The following is a 20,128-nucleotide window of genomic DNA, read 5'->3' as shown; positions in this document are numbered from 1 at the left end:
AATAACACTTAAATTTACAATTCTGAAATTATTTTTAGCAGCCAAAAACAACAACTGTGACACCTATGGGCCACTGGCTACACTCAACATGCTTCAAATATGCAGTAGTTAAAAACAATTAAAGACAAATTCTCTGTTCTCAGAAACCTAGCCTTCAGTATTCAGGAAGGAAGAAGGAATTTCCCCCCCAAAGAATTCTAAGCTGTCAGGAAGGAAAGTTCTTTCACAGAACCAGAGACTAATATAATGCAGGCATTAAAGAAATGATCCACAGGCTCCATGATAATCAACAAACACTCTGATAGGTGTTCAGACAACAAATCCAATTCAGCTCAATCCAGATAAATCTAGAACTTAAATGGTAGGGATGCAGAATGACAGGAAATGTTTGTCAGCAAGAAAGCACTTTGTATCAATAGCCTCTTACAGTCACAGGAATGTCTATGAAGGTCAATCAGCACAAAGGTGGGACACAAGCCCACCAACTGTGGAAGAGGAAACCTTATGGCAGCATCTCAACTGCATTACATCACAACCTTGCACAAAGAAACAGCCAGGAAAGAACCAGAAAGGGTTGTTTTCATTTGGTATTTTTGCTCTGCTGTAAAAGCTAAAGCATTCCTTCATTTGTCAGCTAGCTACTGAAGTAGTGATCTTCCTGAGTCAGAAGACAACAGAGAGGCAGTAAACTATGAATGCTCAAAAAGTACAAATGTCTTAATTGACATGTTAAAATAAGTATTCTGCCTCCTCTGCCTCCTTATTTATCACTTACTAGCACTTTTATTAGTATTTTCCGTAAAACATATGCAACATACATGACTGCCCTCGAACCAAAGGAAAATGTATTATTTTCAGACCCACCTGAAACCCCCTAATTTTTACTTTTGCAAGACAAAATCAGGTTACAATATTGTTTATTTACTGGAAGATGGATGGTTTTCACTGTTGGTGCATCAGTTTGGACTTCCTTCTTCCACTAAGTGCCACCTCAATCAGAAAAATCATGCATTCAAAAACCTCTTCACTGTGGAACTTTCTATCTACATGTTGATCCAGAAAAAAGTTTCACAATCCATCTCACACAGCCTTTATTATGGCAACGTGTGTGAAATCAATCTAACAAGCCATGTTTTGCCTACAGAAAAATCACACACTATAATTACCATATGTAATAAAAGAAAAGGTTTAACAATTTCCTTGAAAAATGACACAGAGAAAAGGGGGATTCAAAGCACATCCTTCTGTACAGCCTCCAGAAAAAAAAAACATACTAGCAAGAAATACGCATTCAATCCAAGTTTTGTTTGACTTTGCTACTGTAAAGTCTATGTTACTGAACCATCACTTGGTCTTGCATACGCCACAGAAATATGTATTTGTATCTCAAGAACATTTTGTGTTTTTACAGCTGCTCAGAAAATATTTTCATTACAGAAGTACAACTACAATTACAATCAAGGAAAGAAACAAAGACCACACTTTTCTGAATGAAAAGGTACAAAACCCATACCAGTTAAAACAGCAGAAATATTTTTCAATGATTCTTTTGTGCAGATTCATTTCCTGATGCAGAGGATTACTCATTATAGTGCATAAACCAGTGCATTAAACTTTTTTGGTTCAAAAAATCTTATTTTAGAATGTATTCCTGATGCTCCACATGAATTTACAACTACAAAGTTTCATCCCATTACTCATAAACCATTTTCTGGAAAACTATGGCATACTTTCCTTCCTGTTGATGATACTTTTTACTGGGGGTTGCGGGGTGGATACAGAGGTAAACCTTTTGTCTGTTTAAGTTTTTCTTCCTTTTTTTTGGTATGCATTGATTTTTGCTAAATTTTGCAAAGCCTTCAGAGAACTATACTCAACTTTTTACAGTTCCATTGGATGTTACCAGCAGACCTCCTCTAGGATGTGCAGGTCAGTCTCAACGCATCTACTAATACAAAGGTAGTGAGAAGCAAAAGAGAGGACTGGCCATTATTTGAGATTAAAGAACAGAGTAATTGAAATAGAAAGCCTGACCCAGTCACCTGTACTTCACACAAACACATAAAGCAGGAAGTAGGGAGGAAAGTTTGGTTGAATAAACAGGTAATAATTTAAATGAAAATTCACTAATTTACAGCTTAAGTTTTACTTCAAAAATACAATCAAATTCTTCAGTATTTAAACAAATTTTATTCAGTAAAAGAATAGTCTTACTGGTATATTTTCAGTAGCGTATCCAAACAGCAAAGATAGCAGATAAGCGTTTCCTATCTTTTTGAAACACTTGAGTATTAAATTGAAATTTATTATTTAACTGTCACTGTGATTGCAGTCAGAATGAGATAATTATGAACAATGTAGTTATCTTAAGAAGATACCTTAGAACGATTGAGCTGTATTCAGGCTTATTTGATAAGGCATGAAACTAGGATCACAAATAGGCACAGGTCCCGCAGCACTAAACAGCTGGGCACACAGCTGCTCAGTGTTGCAAAAGTTGTGGGATGACCACTGAAAAGTACATAGAACTTCACAAGTGCCTCCTTAAATTCTAATCCCATTACCTATTGGACCAACTGCTGACATAGAATGGGGTTTGTATTCTCCAATTCGGCACCTATTGCAAGCATCCTGCCCAGTCCATGCGCAGGCATTTCCTTCCACAGCAGTCAGGGGAAAGCAAGTGAAGCCCAATCCTTTTTGCCTCATCTAAAGCTGCAACGTGTCCATGCCACCTGGACCCACATCAGTGGAACACTCATGGAGACCACTGTCTATAAATGGTTCTAGGTGCCTTAGGTTTTGAAGTGTTTGCACAATTAGGCAGCTGGCAAGCAGGCCAGTTGTGATGCAATTTTAGAGTCAGGATTCTGGGCCTATTCAGATATTTAAACCTTAAGGACTTCTAAATACTTGACAAGGCTAATGCTGCCTATAGTATGCGTATTTCTAAAGCATTCTCTACTAGACAAGTTTTCTAGTTTGTAGTTTGAACTGGGTTACTTGACACAGACCCTGTATTGGGTCTGGCTAAGCCCTGTAGCAGCCCTCATAGCACTGTGCTTGTATTAGTAGCTATGAAGGTGGTGATAACACACCAGGGTTTTGTCTACTGCTTACCCTCCAACCTTCCAGCCCACCAGTAGGCTTGGGGTGGGCAAGATCTTAGAAGGGGACACAGCCAGGAGAGCTGACCCAAAGTGACAAAAGGGATATTCCATACCATATGATGTCTGCTCAGGTATAAAAGCTAAGAGAAAGAAGGAAGAAGGGAGGGCATTCTTATTCATGATATTTGTCTTCTGGAGCAACTGCTACATGTACAGAAGCCCTGCTTCCTCGGAAGTGGCCGAACATCACCTGCTGATGGGAAGTAGTGAATAACATATGTTGTTTTCCTTCATTTTTGTGTGTGCAACTTTTTCTATTGCTTATTAAACTGCCATTATCTTGGCCCACAAGGGTTTTTTTCCATCTTATTTCCACCCACCACTACCCCATACTGCTGAGGAGGCGAGTGAGAGCAGCTTGGTGGGCACTCAGCATCCAGCCAAGGTCAACCCAGCACACACTTTATGAAAAAAAAAAAAGAAAAAAAAGAAAAAAAAGAAAAAAGAGAAGATTAACTGTGCAAAGAAACCTTAAAGTTAAATTTGACGTAGCAGGCACAGAGTAAGTGACCCTGCTCCCTGTCGTTGTAAGAGCTTCAATCATCAGAAAGTTTCAAATGCTCATTAGGATTAGTAAAGTTGTTTAGGTTACTATCCTTTTAATATAGACCCAAATGATAAATCTTTCATAACAAAGCAGACATGCTATACTGAGTGCTTCTGTTCTGCAGAAGTTGCTATTAAGTGAATCAATTCACTAGAACAGCCCTTGCCTACTATTTTGCAGCACAAAGCTATATTACACATGATTAAAAATCTTTCTGATAAAACAAATTTTTCTCTGGAAAAAGTACACTGCATAGAACAAAATATTTAAAGATAGTGCAAGAAAGCAGATGAAAGTCTTAACAGTTTAGACTGACTGGAAGCCCCAAGAGCTTTGACTTCCCAATTTTGATTCCTTGGTAAAGTGGCTAGCTACTTTTCTAGCTAGTTTCTGTTGGGTTTGGGAGTAGCACTTCCTTGCAATGTTATTTCAACATTTTTAATGTTAAATTTTATTCTATGGAATAATGTAGGGGTGGGGTTTTTTTCTCCCTCCCCCATTGTGTTTTGGCACACTCCACACCTCCTTCTGTGGAAGAAGAGGAATAGAAGGGATAATGGATGGAAATGAGGGACACACTTCTGAGTAGTTCTGTCTACTAACTCTAATACGTATTTAGTGATAACAAGCTACATAATGAAGTAATTCTATAGATACAGGTGCACAGAAATGAGAGGTACAGAGAACAGGTGTTAGTGAAAGTAAGTTGGGAATGAGTACGCAAAAATAGGCTATTCTCTGAGCTAGGCAAGAACGTTTTGGAACACAATTAAACTATGCAATGAATTTATATTTCCTCTCCATTAAGTAACGTTTCAGAACTGTTATAACTAATTTCAGTGGCTACATCTCTGTTATTAAAAGCAAGAAAAATCTGCCCCCTCTTCATTTGCAACTTTTTGTTTTAGGAGGGGAGCCCTGCATGTAAAGTCAGAACAGGAAGAAAAAGAGCTGTCTGGCTCCAAGTCATACGTGACTCTTCTCCCAGTGGGTCAGAAGCATCACAATTACCAACAACAAGGAATAGAAAACATAAATGTTTTCTAGGTTAACTGTCTTTGATGTATGATGAGCGAAAGAAATGAAATTGTAGTAAAACTTTGTAAGACATGAATAGCAATCCTCATCTCTCTGAAACACCTAGTCAAATTTGTTTCAGACTTCCTGAAGATAAGTTACTCTACCATCAGGTCACATATGGAAAATATCAGACTGACTACATTTTTACAAAATTGTGCATTTCAGTTATGAGATAATGGAAAGCTAATGTGTCTGTAATAAAAAAAGTACTGACATTTATAAGCTAGTGATGTTATTAGCTGTACTTAGATTAGCATCAATGCTTATAAATTTTGTGAAAGGTTTATACAATATTCCAGCTGCTTTCTATCAGTGTACAACATGAGAAAGAGAATTATGAGAGATGCTGTTAGGTAACCCCAAATAAGAAAAAAATACTGAAATAAGGTGGACATATATGTTGGAATGGAACCAAATAATTAAGAATGATTTCACTTGTTACACACTTTCAGCTGCCAGTTGCCTCATATGCACATAAGCAGCCTAATTTCAAAGGCTGCTTTGCATTAGTAATACAAAGTTTACTGCATAAAACAACCAAAACAATATTACAGAAAAACTTAATAACTGGAAAAACATCATCTGGTGTCTGACAGCTTTCAAATCACAAAATTCTGTAAACAGAAGAAAGTGATACAAGTAAATTGAAATTCTGCTATGTAATCAGAGGAACTAACAAGGAATTAAACGTCACCCAAAAATTACTCTCAAGTTAAAATGCTTATTTATGTTTAATAAAGTAACGTAAGAAACTCCAGCAAAGCTGAGACAGTGGGGATTTTTCTCTGTGTTTTACAGAACACACATATAGCCAGCAGGCTTCCAGCCCCGCTTACAGTTCATCGCGTACTCTGTCACCCTACAAATACCCCCTCCAGCCCGTGATTTCTAGCTTTTTATCCTCTTTGTTCTGAAGTATAGTCCTTACATACCCTATACCCACTATAATCACATGAATGTTTGCTAAATCACAGATCCTAATCTTGTAAATGTAAGGAAGTAGATTTGTACCAAATCTTACTTTTCCTACACTAGCTACTTTTAACACCAGGAAGAAGGAAATACTACCAGACTTCACCCCTTACCAGCACCTTCCATTACTGTAACAACATACCTTGTAGATATCAAGAGTGAAACTCAGCTGCAGTTTAGGACACTTACGTTTACTTCTCAGAAAAACAATTCTGCAAACATACAGAAGCACACTAATAAAAAAAAAATATCTACAGGAGAAAACTGTAAAGGGAGCTTTGCAATCAGTCTTAGCGGAGGTCATCAAAATGTTGTAGAAGTTCCTTAAAGAAACAAAATTTAAAGCAGGCATGATACGGACGCCTCACACGGAAATGTAATGTTTTCACTATGCTCTGTGATATCTATTTAGTCTCAATGAGCCGTAATCTTTACTTTAATTCCTCATCTTAGTAAAAACTGCTTATTTTCTAGTTCAAGATATTTTTTGCATTTGAAACTACAATCACTGAAACCAGTATCTCAAAATACAGATCAGGGCAAAAAAAGTAGCAATTTCAGATCCAAGTGCAGTTTTATGTCAAATACACATGATGGTAAAATCAAACTGTAGATACTTCCACTGCTGTGACTTCATCAACAAAACATTTCTGCTTCATTGAAGCAAAGAACGCATTTATTTCCTGAAACTTGTAGAGGCTAGTTTCCCAAGCCCCACACAGAATGATAGCCCGCCCCCATCCTGTCCCACCCCAGCTTCCCATGCTCCTTGCTTTATGTCATGAAGACAAGCAGTAGTAGTCCTGGAGAAGGAAAAGTAAGTTTGGCTGGACATACTGTGCAATATTTTACTGTGTAAAAGATTATTTAAAAAAAATTATAGTGCAGCTAATTACAAAAATAAAGAAGGACAAGGCTGTTCCTTTGGCGGTAGTTTGGCTGTAAAATGCTCTTGGCAGCTAGGTGTTCATTTCCTCTCTTCCTTGACTCTCACAATTTATTCCAAAGTAACTGTTTATACAGTCCAATTCCAGACTGAATTTGCACGTAACAGTGGAACACCGCTGACTGTAGATTGATCCAGAAAGGAACAGTAAAGCGGAAGTACTAGGAGCTATTTTTTTTCAATATAACTTGAAAAAGTTCAAGGTCGCAGGTTCTTCTGCTTAGTAGAAAGACTGTCCAGAGGCTAAAGGATTCTGGTGACTCTAATGCTGTTCCGTATTTTGAATTTAATAATACAGCAGGAAACACTGGTTAGGAGGAGCCAACAAAGCCAAGCTGATAAAATAATTCTCTTGCCTCATTTTTAATCTGTCATTTCCTTGGATCTTCAAAAGGAGATAAGGAATATGGTTTGTAATGTTTTTTGTTTATTTGCTAAGGCAGATGAGCTGAAAAAAGAATGCTTGCTCAAAGAAAGCAATAGTATCTGGAAAAATCTTCTGCTCCTTATCCCAGCCTTTCCCACGTCTCTCCTTCACTTGTGCCACCACATGTGTTTTGGGGTTAACAAACTCATTAGATTTAAAAACAATTTTAAGAAGGGCGTTACTTTAAATCTTTTTGTATCATGGATAGATTCACAATTTAGCTTACTGAACAGTTTCATTAACAGTTTAAGCGTAACCATTGGGACAGCGCAACACTGTCCTGAACAGAGGGGAGTGAACTCCGCAAGCCCAAATTGGTGCTGAGAAAAAAGCATCATTGAATTGTATGTACATCACTGTTTCTCTGCTGGACAGATACCAGTCTGCTATGTTCCACTGCAGAAACTACATCTTTGATTGATTGGATTTTCACTCTGGTTCCCTGTTCAAAAGAGTCCTTTTCTGTCATTCAGTTGAGAAAAAAAACAGTCTTCAAGTGAGAAAAATGTCTTCACTTTACAAAGTGAACATAAAGAGTAATTTTAAAACCATGCTTTTATTTCTAATCTAATGTTTAGATGCTGACCCTATATATATGATTGGTATTTACAGTTTATTTACCTGAACTAAACAAATTGAAATATAACTGTATCATTGTGTGTTTAATTTTTTGACATCCTAAGAACACACATAAGTCATTGTGTCCCCTTTAAAGTTTACACAAAGGTGATAGCAATTCTCCTGGCCTCTAATACTCTCTTTACTTGTTCATTATAGAATCCTTTCAACTTTGCCTCTAGCAATTCACAAACTCATTTCTTCGTGAGTAAATATTTAAACCAGATCTGTTTTAAAATGTCTACAGAAAGAAAGAAGATAAAAGCAAGTATTTAGATTTATAGCTAACCGGGTAATAATCAACTGCTACTAGTGCTGAAAGAACTTGATCCATGTCTCAGCATTAACATGAGCCTTTAGTCCAGGTAGGGGGCTGTGAGCCTTTGTTCCCTTATGGTAATATTCTTAAGCAAACAAAAGATTGCCACACACTTCACAGGACAATTCATTCATTGAAACAGGACATTTAAACTTTTCCTTTTCATCTGTAATATAAGAGTTAGCTGCACTAATATTTGACTTTCTGTTTCACAGTGGAAAGAAAGGAGGATAAAAAAAGGCAGAGAGTTAGAACTCAGTTCTCTATCATTGAGAACCTGCCCCATACACCTAATGGTCTGTCTCCATTTAACTGCAAGTAATGCAGTCTTAAACATCTTAACTATCAAAATGCATTCATTGCTGAAATAAAGAGCAAACGTTTTCAGCATTAGGTGGAAAAAGCTTGCTTTCACACACCGTTATTTACACTTCTTTGTAGAATCATGGGTTTTTGCCTTGGTCTTAAAACTGAGATATTTCCACCTACTTGACAATAAGTAAAACTCAAACAGATTTAAGTTAATTGACCTACTATTGTACGAATAACTTCCTAGGCTGCTCTGAGGAAGGCAAGTACTCTCCCCTAAACTGAAACAGCTTGTTTTTGAGACCTGAAGAACCAATATACAAAAGCTCCCTGAAAACCACACTGACATACAGTAAATGTACTTCATGGCAGCAGTTCCATTGTTTAAGATATTAATGGTCAATTAGCATGTAAATAAAGAAAATTTTAATGATTTCGAACTTTTTATTATTGCTGCTGTAAAAGCTGGAAATACTTGCCAATTCTCACAACCTTGCCACCAGAAATATGAAAACCAAGCAACTGTTAACACTTCTGTAATTTAGTCAAAGTGTTTGTCACTGCCATGAGATTAGGGAACAAAAAAAAGTCTCTGAGCTGGTTTTACTGTTGCAGCTTGTGCAAGAGAAAATGCTCTTCTCCATGGGGTTGTCTGTTGTCCACTTAAAATCAGCAGCAGCTTCCTAATTGTTCAATTTAGGATCCAAGCTTAGACTCAATTACAAGAACCGAATCACTACAAACTAAATAATTCTTAGTTATTTCAGAAGATTTGGTAACCATTCTTTCACCATCTTTTAAAAATCAAAATTTGTGACTTTGGAAAAGAAGGAGGTATATGAGTTACTAGTTACAGTCAAAGCAGAAAGATAAGGGAGGTAGTTTCTTCCTCCCCGTCTTTCACTCAGCCAGAGAGCAGAATTCACTTTTGGATAGCATGCTTTCTTAGAAGCGAACAAAGAGGAAAAGAGGAAAAAAATGCCCAAAATGACTTTATGAGTAAAAAGATCCTGGATCAGAATAATACTGTTGCACTTTGGATTTCACTACCTTTTTTTGTAGATAAAAAGTGTAAAAACAAATGAAGGGGATAACACTTAACCTGAACAATTGGGGGGATTAAAACAAATGTACATATGAAATTGCCTGTTTTGGCTCAAACTCTGTCTAGAAATACCTTCTGCAACTCATTGAATCTGAAGTTATTTGCTCCAGTAAATCAAGATCAGCATTTTATTCTTGGCATCAAACCCCATAGTGTTTGCTATCAAGAACATACTCTAAGATCTTACAAGATGCTATGTTGCCTACACTACAGAAATAGTTGAATTTCCTTTCTAGCCTGATATTACTCATGGGCCAGTTACTGCTGCAAACACTGCAAATTATTTGACTTACTCGACTTATTCTTTTTATAGAATTCTGATTTACTAGTTTTCAATGTTGCAATCTTTAGTAAAAACTAAAGTATTCTGATTCAGATATATATAATGAAATTCTCTGAAACCGTAATAGACAGGAAGTCACATTTATAAAAACTTTTAATAGTAAAGATACTGTCTGAGAATCTGGTTTTGTAAGTTTAATCCGCCAAAAGCACTAAAGCTAGAATGGAAGCAAAACAAGGAATTTTGGCTCATTTGAAAAACAACTAAGAAATATATGAAATGCTGAAAAATCCTTATTTCATCAAATTCAATACAATAGAAAACTCTTTAAATGTGTGATTTGAATGACAATAGCATATACTTGGTTATATTTTAATTTAGCACAAATAGAAAAGAAAGACTTAATAAGGACACACTGTTTATTATGAAGTAGCATGAAGCATTTCAGGAACTTCACAATTCATTCCTTCTATAAACAATTGTTTCTGTTTGCAATAGGGCAAAAGAACTCCAAAAACATAGATTCCCAGTTACAGAAAACAAACAAGTAACCCCAAGGTTTTCCACGAGATTATGTTGAATCATTTTTTTTTCATATTAGAAAGCAGACAGCAATAAACGCAACAAGAATAATTCACTCCTTTGTTGATGGTCTATATCCCATCAAATTTTTAATTCACTAAGTCTTGGAAGGAGTAGTAAAAAGGATTTGTTGCAAAATGAAAGAGTCTCTCTCCTTTTGAAGAAATAATGCTCCCATTGGTAAAACACATACTAACTTATTACTTATTTCCTTTTTAATGTATATAGTACTATAAAGACATTTATCTACATTCTCTCTCACTGTAATCTAGGTATGAAAGCTTTTTAAAGGTATCAACAAATTACCCCGTTTGAGTGTCAGGGAAGAATTTGTACTCAGATACCTATTAGGGTCTAGGAAGACTGCCTTTCTTTTGGCATTAACAAAACCAGAAATTAAAATTAAAATGACAACATCCAAAGTGGAGTCACCTAAACACATGGTGTGACAGGAATGTTTATCCTCAAGTAACAGGTCGTATGAGTGCATTTTTAATAATTATAGCGCTGGACCTGCTGAAAGATATTAATAAAATCATTTACTAACAAGAAAGTGAGCCTTTAAAAGAATTCTTCATAGCTGTCACCGTCATATTTTTGCCAAGCTTTCAAGTTAAAACAAAAACATCATGAAGCAAGGAAGTTAATCCCACTCCAACAGGAAGAAAACACTTACAGTGAGGCTCATAGGGAGGAGGAGGATCACCACAAGGAACACACTCCATGTCTTGAAAGCCTCCAAGCTTGGTCTTCCTATAAAATCTAGGAGAGAAAGGAATGAAAAAAATCCGTTCATCAAAACCAGTTATTTTTCCTCACAAAATGAATCAAGTGTTTTAATAAAATCCTCTATAACTGCAAGCTATCAGAAAATAGAAGGAAATAGAAGAAAATAAAAGTAAACAAAAATACAGTAGGTATTAATTAATAGTACAGCAGTAAATCTAAAGTAAATTGATTAAAGTAAATTCCAAATCTGTTAGTCCAAATGCATAGTCACTATAATCTTACATTCACATAAGAAATAAACAATTCTGGAGCTTTCAGACCAAAATCAATATCCTGTCTTCCACATAGATCACAATACACAAGACAAGTATGATGAATTTACATTACGCAAGCTTCTTTAAACATTTTAAAAATATAAGCAAACTGATAAATCTATATAGCTCTCCTAAAAGAAACAAGATATTAAAAGATAATTATTACCACTAACAGTATACAAGGGACATAAATTGGCTCATTGATGCACTTGGGGCATCACTTCCACCCCCCAAGAAAGTCTTAGTGTGCCATATGACAAAATCTTCAGAAAATAAGATTATTCTGAATGCTTTGTAGAACAGCAAAACAATAAAAATGGATTTTCAGAACTGTATTTTAACAAACCAACAATCTCCCTCTGACCCATCCTTCTCCTCCAGGAAGATCCTCACCACCAACCAAAATCACAAGGTGCATGGACTGTGAATGCAAATTAACAAACCGACCACAAGTCCCAATCTACACTACCCAATTCTCTACTTTGTTTCTATTTTCTCACTTAAATGCATACTTTAAAGATTCTAGATATAAAGCATTTCAAGGTATGAAAAACAGCTGTTGTATCCAAGGAGACATTTTATTCTAAAGATCCTTCAAGAACTTTACTATTGAGTTTACGTTTGAAGAGCTTACTGACTACAGTGACAGGCAGAAGCCTACATTCCTAAACCAGGGAACAAGAGTAGCATCAGACAAAACCCCCAAAATTCAGAGTGTTATATTTCAAATTTGTATGAGAGTATGACATCCTCTAAAGAACTTACCTACAACAGCTCCCTAATCAGTTAGGTCTGTCTGTCTTTCAACCAATCATTAGTACTAAGCTAGAATCAACAGCTGTGGTCTGTTCAAGATAAGTATGTGAATTAAGTGTTTTCTGTAGTGGTAGTAGCGCATTAAATAAAAGTTACTAACTCTACTGATGTTAAATTACTAACACTACAAATTCCATTAAAATTTTAAGACTGTAACAGCTAAAGCAAACAGCTTTTCAGCTGCTCAAGAAACTCAAGCTTTAACAGTGTGAACAGAAACAGATTATTAAGACTGAAGGGGCCACTGTGATCATTTACTCTGAACTAAATGTGTTAATATTTGTTTTTAGCTGACATGCTCACTGTAGTGTTTTGAAGCTGAATAAAAGGGAATGGCATGTTGGAAACACACGCAAAACAGAAATAAGTATGATTGCTGAGAGGTAATACATCAGCTAAACCATTTGGTTTGGCTAGCTATGTCCTCCATGCGCTTAGGCAGCATCCGAACTGATAGGACAGGTAGGAGTGGTGGCATGTTCTACAGTTCTGTTCCCCAAAACATCCAGACAAGATGACCTGTGACTCCCCACTAGCCATGACTCCCTCCCTATGTTTCCAGCTTTGCTGCCAGTAAAAGCAAATTGTGGAAACAGCTCTCATTTTAACACATACTCAACAAATATCTAGAACACATTCTACAACAGAATACTGAGACACATTCCCACATCCCCCAGTTTAGACCCTTAATTCATGTTTTATTCTGGCTTCTTTTTTGTTCCTTTCTTGTCTTCCAAAATTTAGCTTGTTTACACCACAAGAAGAAAATCTTCTCCCTGCTGACAGCCAAAGAGCCCTACAATATGTAACGTATTAATATGCAAGAAGGGCATAAATCAATCTACCATGTGGCTGTCGGTAGTATGAAAAGTGGTTGTGAGTAATATCTAATGCCTGGGGCTGTACCTGCTTATACCATGACTTAAACTAACATTAGTTTACCAAAGCTTTACTAAGTGTTTTTAAATGACAAGACCTCACTTCTGGCTTGAGATGAGTAACTGCAGAGCGTCAACAGCATTCAGGTATTTGATAGCTGGTATTCAACAAAAAGTATATAAAAATAAATAAAGTGGCTGAGATATATATATAGGAAACAGACGGATAAACTTTTAAGCATCTCTGAAATATATATCCCCAAAATACAAAGGCTGTTACAACTGCGAATCAGTTCTCATGACTTATTCCTTTCAATTAAATTATCAATCCATAGTTAAAAAAACATCAGAAATGCCTTCTAACAAATTAATGGCAGGTGTTTTTAATAGTGGAACTTGGCCACAAAGTAAAGAATAGCCTTTTAGAGATCTTAACACCTAATACTACAAACAGAGATGACTAGTAACAGATCTGGGATGACTGGACAGCAAACTAAGAACAAATCTTGATGTTTAACAGCAGTTTCACTAAGTCTCCACACTGTTATGATTTCTTCCAAAACAATTCTTTCAGATCCATTTATGATTCCTAGCCAGAACTAAGCTCTATGAATTTACCAACATGGTGAAGGAAATTCAGGAGTGTAAATCACAGCCAGTACTTTTGACCTAAAAATGTATGTGCATGAGAATTACTAGGCATTGACCTAAGGGGGGGAAGTAAGCAAACAATGCGATCAGCCTTCAAGGAAGTAACTGTGTATTTTTCCAAATGTTTAATTTTTTATAACAATGAAGTAAGTTACCAGGGACACTCAACATTTTGAGATATTTTGCTCAAGCACCATATAGACAATACTCTTATAGATCAAGTAGGTAATTATCAAACGATGTTTACAGATGAGACAATTAAGAATGCAATTCTGAAATTATGTGCTCAGATTATAAATTGTTGGCAAGGCCAAGATTAGAACCTAGGACTTTCATATGTATATAAAAGATACAAACATTTATCCAGAAAACATGGAACAAGCAGATGTTAATGCACATTACTTTGAATCTGTTCAAGTCATCTTCAGAAATGGACTTACCCTGGCAAACAGTCTCCACATAGTGCATTGCTGGTGGCAGAACAGTTGGCCTTCTGAAACCGGTTAACTAATGCACAATCCAGACAAGGCTTGCACTTCTGAAAGCCCCAGTCTTCCTTGAATCTGTTTGGCCGGCATGTCATGCACTGTGCATCCTCCCCATATCCAAAGCCGCATTCCTGTAGGGATTAACAAGCAATAGCAAGCTATTCAGTCACGGAAAGCGTGAACAAGAAGAAAATGCTGGGATAAAATGAAGACCTAGTGTAATTATTACTGAGAGTAGGTCTTTCTAGAGACAAAAGCCATCCTTTCAGCAAGTTCAAATGTGTCTTCCACTGCTAATAATCTCCCTTACTTCTATAAGGAATACTTAGTCATCCACTTTATTCATGAAACCACTGTGTATTTGAATGATAAAGGGCTTCAAGGACTCCCACAGCTTCATTATTACTAGCTTATGGTAGAATTATTGAGCTGTCTGTTTTTTAATTAGGTCAGTCATGTGAAAGTGCAGAAACTGGGACAAGTGAAGTATAAAGGCACTTACTCAGTTACAAAAACAGCAAAGAACCACTTTGATATTAAGGTTCATAGCTAAGGTGAACAAAGTTAATTGCCGAAGAGAGTGCACTGATCTTCAAAGGCTTAGAATTTCTGTTACCAAATAAAACAGAGCTGGTTAATGACCATCAGCTAGGCATGGAACATTGCTCAGCCACTAAGAATTTCAGAAACTCAATCCACTCCAGTTCTAACAGTTCTTAAACTGTTGGAAAAGTTCAATAGCTCTGCAGATCACAGGGAGCCCCGATATTTTACTATACAAGGAGTATTGTTATGGTTGGTTATTTATCCCAAATTTAGCTGTTTAAAGAAATTATTTCCATTAATTTGCAAAAGGACACCTAATGCAACTGACAGGCTGCAAAGAGAAATGCTTCACCCAACAACATGTAATACTTTGGGGACTGAATTATATGACCTCATTATCAAGAGCTATCAATCCATTTCATTTTTATGTCACTATATCTTAGACATATCAAGTTACTAAGAGTTGCTATTCCTTTTTCTCATCTGAATAGCTTTTTTTTTTTTTTTTTTTGTACTTTGGAGTTAGATTTGTGCATTAGTGGCACACCACAATACAGCAAGAGGAATACAACAAATTGCTGGAAAGGACTTACTGGGAAGGGAATAGGTGGGAAAGGCACAGTCTGGGGACCTCCTTCTCCAGTATGTGGTCTCAGTGGAAGACTAAAGCATCCTCCCAGTAGAAAAACTGCAGGAAATCTTCAACTGGGGCAACTTAAGAAAGGTTTCCACCACTTTCCTCCACAACACATGCATGTTCAGCACACATGAACAAATTTGCCTAAAGTCACCCACCTAAGCAAATCTGATGCAGCATAAAAAAGCTTTGAACCTTAGAAATGCACTCAGGGTTCTCCAAGGTTTTGCACATCTATGGGACAAGCTCTGAGATTGAGTTGGCCAACGTGTATTTTACAGTGCCTCCAATTTGCAATGACAAAGTAACATTAAACAACTTCACATGCATTTTTAGTGGACAGTCTAAGAAATTTTCCTTTACGTTGAGAATATCTTTACTGTCCTCTGAAACAGAACAAGCACTCAAGTACACAGGAAATGAACAATTCTAAGAAAGCAACCACAGACACTAAAAAAAGTCTTCTCTGTCTCTAGACCCAGGAATTTCAAAAATAGGTTTTAATTTTTGTTTTGTCTTTTAGCTGAATTGTAGTTTCTTACTACTTACTATTATTCAGATTAAGGAGCAGACAAATCATTGCAGTTAGTAACAACAACAAAAAAAACATACTAGTTTCATACACTGTACAGCACAGTCCTCCCGTGAGATACTGCCCCTAATAAAGCTGGTAGGCAAAAGGAGATAAAAGCACTTTTTTTGTTGTTGTTGTTTTAAATTACTTCAGACACAGAACATTTTCTACCTTTTTATGTCAAACCTACCACTTTGTGCTAGGAATCGGTGCCAAAATAGTGGAGATTCTAGTAGTCCTATTTTATGTCACCTAAAAATATCCTAACTATATTCAGTTTTACCCTCTATTTCATTCATGCAGCTGTAAAATTTTATAAAAAACTACATGATTACCACCAGGGACTGCAACCAGACTAACTTCTGTTAGAAGCTTTTGCTCTTCCTAAGTCTAAATAAACTTTTTCATTGAATCTCATTATTCCTTAACACATTCTGTCTAAACACCTACTTTTTACTTTTTCTATTTAGATCATCCAAATAGTAGTGTTATAGGATATATCATATAGCTCAGTCAAACCATGTATATTCGGATCTTTTGATAAATCACCTGGAATCAGTCCCTCCCAAGTCCTAGTAAACTTTCAAATATAAGGCTCAAATTAACTTAATTATAAGTTTCCCTTTCCAGACTACCTTTGAAGTTTCTGATCAAAAACAAGCAACCACCAGGAAATAAAGTTAGAATTAAATGCCTTCAACTCACTGTCCCAAACTACCAAAGCTCCAGTAAATTGTTTCTAGCTCTATCAGATCTGCTTTGCTGTAGTTGGATGCATGGACATATCTTACTGGTCCTTTGTAATGTGGAATGGTTTACTTTAAAGCTATAAAAAAGGTGGATGCAATATAAAGTGATCTTCTGCCCAAGGAATTTACAGTCTCTAGTCTTTTCAAAGATGGCTTCTAAGTCCTTGCCAGGAATTCGCAGATATAATCCATAACAACTACAACTTCATGTATGTGCTTTTTATGTTCACGTAGTAGTTGTGGTAGTTAACTGCCTGGCAGGTGCAAATAAATATTTAAGCTTGTAAACCAGGCAGAACTTCAAACAGATGTGTACTCATAATTAACCACATTCCCAAAACTGAAGTATATGATTTAGATTATGGATTCAAACCCTTTGATATCTTGGACATTATAATTTAGCAGGCCAAAGATATAAACAATCGACTGTTCATCTTTTATCAGTACATGTGCAAAACTGATGTGCACCAGTTTTCTCAGTGCTCTATTTACAAAGCTGTCAAGTTATACAGCTGATGAAACCTGAATAGTTCCCAGCTTCCCTCACCCTTTCCATCCTCCCACTCGGATTTTTAAGAGGGGGTTCATCTCCTGTGGCAGTTCACCTCAGGACTGCAGAAAAGAAAAATAAAACTTGTAAACTCAATTAGCTAGATTTCAAAAAAAGTTTTTTATTTTTGTGCCAGGGCGGGAAAAAAAGCATGTAAATATACACTATAGTTGGTTCTCCTATTATGAAGTGTACTATGAAGAAAACTTAGTCCACTCTTCCCTTTCCACTTCCCCTTTTCAATGCTACCTACCATCAATGGTACCAGGTAACATTAATGAAAAATTTCCCTCTCAAATGATACACAGTACAAGTCATGAAAACCCAAACGCTAATTTAGAAAAGTGCATTGAAATTAATTTTTAAGAAATCCTCAAAATTCACCTAGGAATCTGTAGCAAACTAGTTAAACTCATAACTTAGTTTCAAGCTAAAAATATTAAAAACATATAGTAACAGACACCTCTTAAAAGTACTACCTTGGCAGCGTCAACATTTTCTTTGCGTATACTATCCAAACACGGATTCAGACAGAATGACCAAAAGTACAGCAGACTATAAAGGGTAATGGAATTAAGTGGTATGGGTTTTCCCTAAAAGTTGAATGCAAGGCAGAACAGTAAATTAGGGTTAAAACATTCTTTCAATTAAAATAACCTCAAATTTCATTTAAAAAATGCTTTCAGGCATTATTAAGATCATAATCTGCAAGCACATTTTAGAATTTCTTTCTTCTTTTACTGGTTATCCACAACCTACATAAGTCCCTAGACAGTACAGCACAGAGATGTTCCAATTAGGCTACGATGATTACAAGAATATTTGGGTATTCTCAAGAAAAAAAAAATCTTCCAGCCATTAAGACACTTTTAATGTGTGTCAGGTCATGTAACAGGTTGCAGCACTACACTGGTGCTGGGAAATGGAGTTTTTAGTAGTAACTTTTAGTATATAGCAGCGTTAAACAGCACAGAGTCTGAGCCTCCAAAAATACCTGAGGCTGCGGATCAGCTTCACCTAGAATCCAATAATCAGCCAGATCTATCAGCAGAAGTTTTTGAGCAGGACAGGCTGCAAGTGTGCTGTAAACATGTCAGATTTAGCTGCTACGGCAAAGTGCAAAGTTAGTGTCAGAGTAAGTTTCATTCTTACTGAGTGAGATTTGACATGCCTACATGCAGCTGCTCCAGCCTCCACCAGACCGACCCACAAACAAGTGTTAGCCTCTCTTGAGCTGAAATACAGCAGGCTTCCTCAGAAACGGCTCTCTTGCTTTGAAAAGTTGCAGAGTGATTGCTAAATATGGTAGTAGCTCCTCTCTGTGACTTCACTGGGACAGCGTGTCAGACATAGCACACCAGGTTTGATGTTCTGTATGAGGACTGCTACATTCAGGAGTAGCTTCAAACAGTACCATCCTGTTAAATTCAGAATTCCTTTTCCTTCCAAGTCCTTTCAAATGCAGGTTTCCTCTTCCTTCATCGTATACCTGGTGCAAGGAAGTAACCTATGATACATAAACCTGCCTAAGCAATCATCAAGCTGCCTCTGTCCCACAGGCTCTCCTTACAGCAGCTGCCTCTTGGTGACAGTATTTGCCACCATGTATTTGGTGGCAATGCTAGCTTAAGGCACTCTCTCCCCTTCACCTCTGCTGCTTCTTCCTTGCCATACCTTGTCCTCAACTGCACTGATAGAACCGATCATGAGGCTGAGCTATAAATCTAAACCACTGCACGGATCCAGGTCAGATGTGATCAGTTCATTGATTCTTTAAAAATCTACCGTGTCAGCATAACACACAGTTAGGGCACTGTGGGAAGAACTTGTTATTGCCAAAACTGTCATCTCCATATTTCTGAACTACAACCTCAGATTTGATCTGTTGATAAAACAATCTAATATTGCAACTCAGAATTTTAACTGTAATTCAAGCTCGATGAAGCTGAGATATAGACTGCTTTTTCACATACAAATTAAAAAAATACATGAAAGCTATAGAGAGTTATCGAACATTAATAAAAGCAAATTACGGTGAAAGGACTGAAAGGATTCTCATTTCTGTACTGGAACACTTTCAGGAAAAGGCTGAAACGCACACTGTCCCAGTTCATTTTTTTTCTGCATTAATTGTGATTTTATATAAATTTGAATCATATATAAGGTTTGATTTCTACAGAAACACATTGCTGGTAAGACAGGACAAAAAAGGCTTTTACTATCAAGCCACATTCAGGCACTAGCAACTCAAAGTCACTTAATGAAAGATATTAAACAACTTGCTTTGTTGTTTAGGCTTTGTTTTCTACTAAATTAATAAGAAATGAAATAATGCTGAGCCACATGAAGCAAACACTTCCTTCTGAATCAATACAATCATTTTAGTCTCCCAACCCTGAAGAAAGCACTGCTTAAGAAAAAACCCACAAATACCCCCCTCAAAAAAGCCAAACAAAACCCCCACACACTCAAGAGCAAGCTATTTCAGTGGTTCAAAGGCTTCACAAGCATTACCAAGGACATGTTTATGAAAAGAAAAGACTATATAGATTTTTTTTAAATGAACAAACAGAAGTAAACAAACAGGAAAGGCAGCTTTCATTCCCTTTCCCATGAGTGCTAAATTGTTGATACAGTAACAAAGTATGCTTTCTTATGATGGCAATGTTAAAAGTACTTTACAAGAAATACAATCAACATAAGCAATCAATGGATTTTAGTTCTAAGCTACTGCAATATCTGCAGTGCTGCTATTAGAACATTTGATAAGAGAATCAGAAAGGAAAAGCTGAGATGGTACTATTTTTTTCTTATTTTAAGGAAGAAAGAATTACATTT

The 20,128-nt window shown here is 36.5% G+C and overlaps 1 protein-coding gene across 2 annotated transcripts in view; it reads right to left on the bottom strand.

The window, feature by feature from the left end:
- The window catches only part of TNFRSF19 (TNF receptor superfamily member 19), a 60,347-nt gene that overhangs the window by 23,347 nt on the left and 16,872 nt on the right, over positions 1-20,128 (bottom strand). For both annotated transcript variants that reach the window (XM_037377832.1, XM_037377833.1), the window contains 2 exons: positions 14,187-14,365; positions 11,035-11,120 (listed from right to left, as the gene is read on the bottom strand). In XM_037377832.1, the coding sequence (XP_037233729.1) occupies positions 11,035-11,120; positions 14,187-14,365 (265 nt within the window). The remainder of the gene's footprint in view (positions 1-11,034; positions 11,121-14,186; positions 14,366-20,128) is intronic.

This window comes from Falco rusticolus, chromosome 2 (assembly GCF_015220075.1).
Source record: "Falco rusticolus isolate bFalRus1 chromosome 2, bFalRus1.pri, whole genome shotgun sequence".
NCBI classification, from domain to species: domain Eukaryota; kingdom Metazoa; phylum Chordata; class Aves; order Falconiformes; family Falconidae; genus Falco; species Falco rusticolus.
This window is presented reverse-complemented; position numbering and strand designations above follow the sequence as displayed.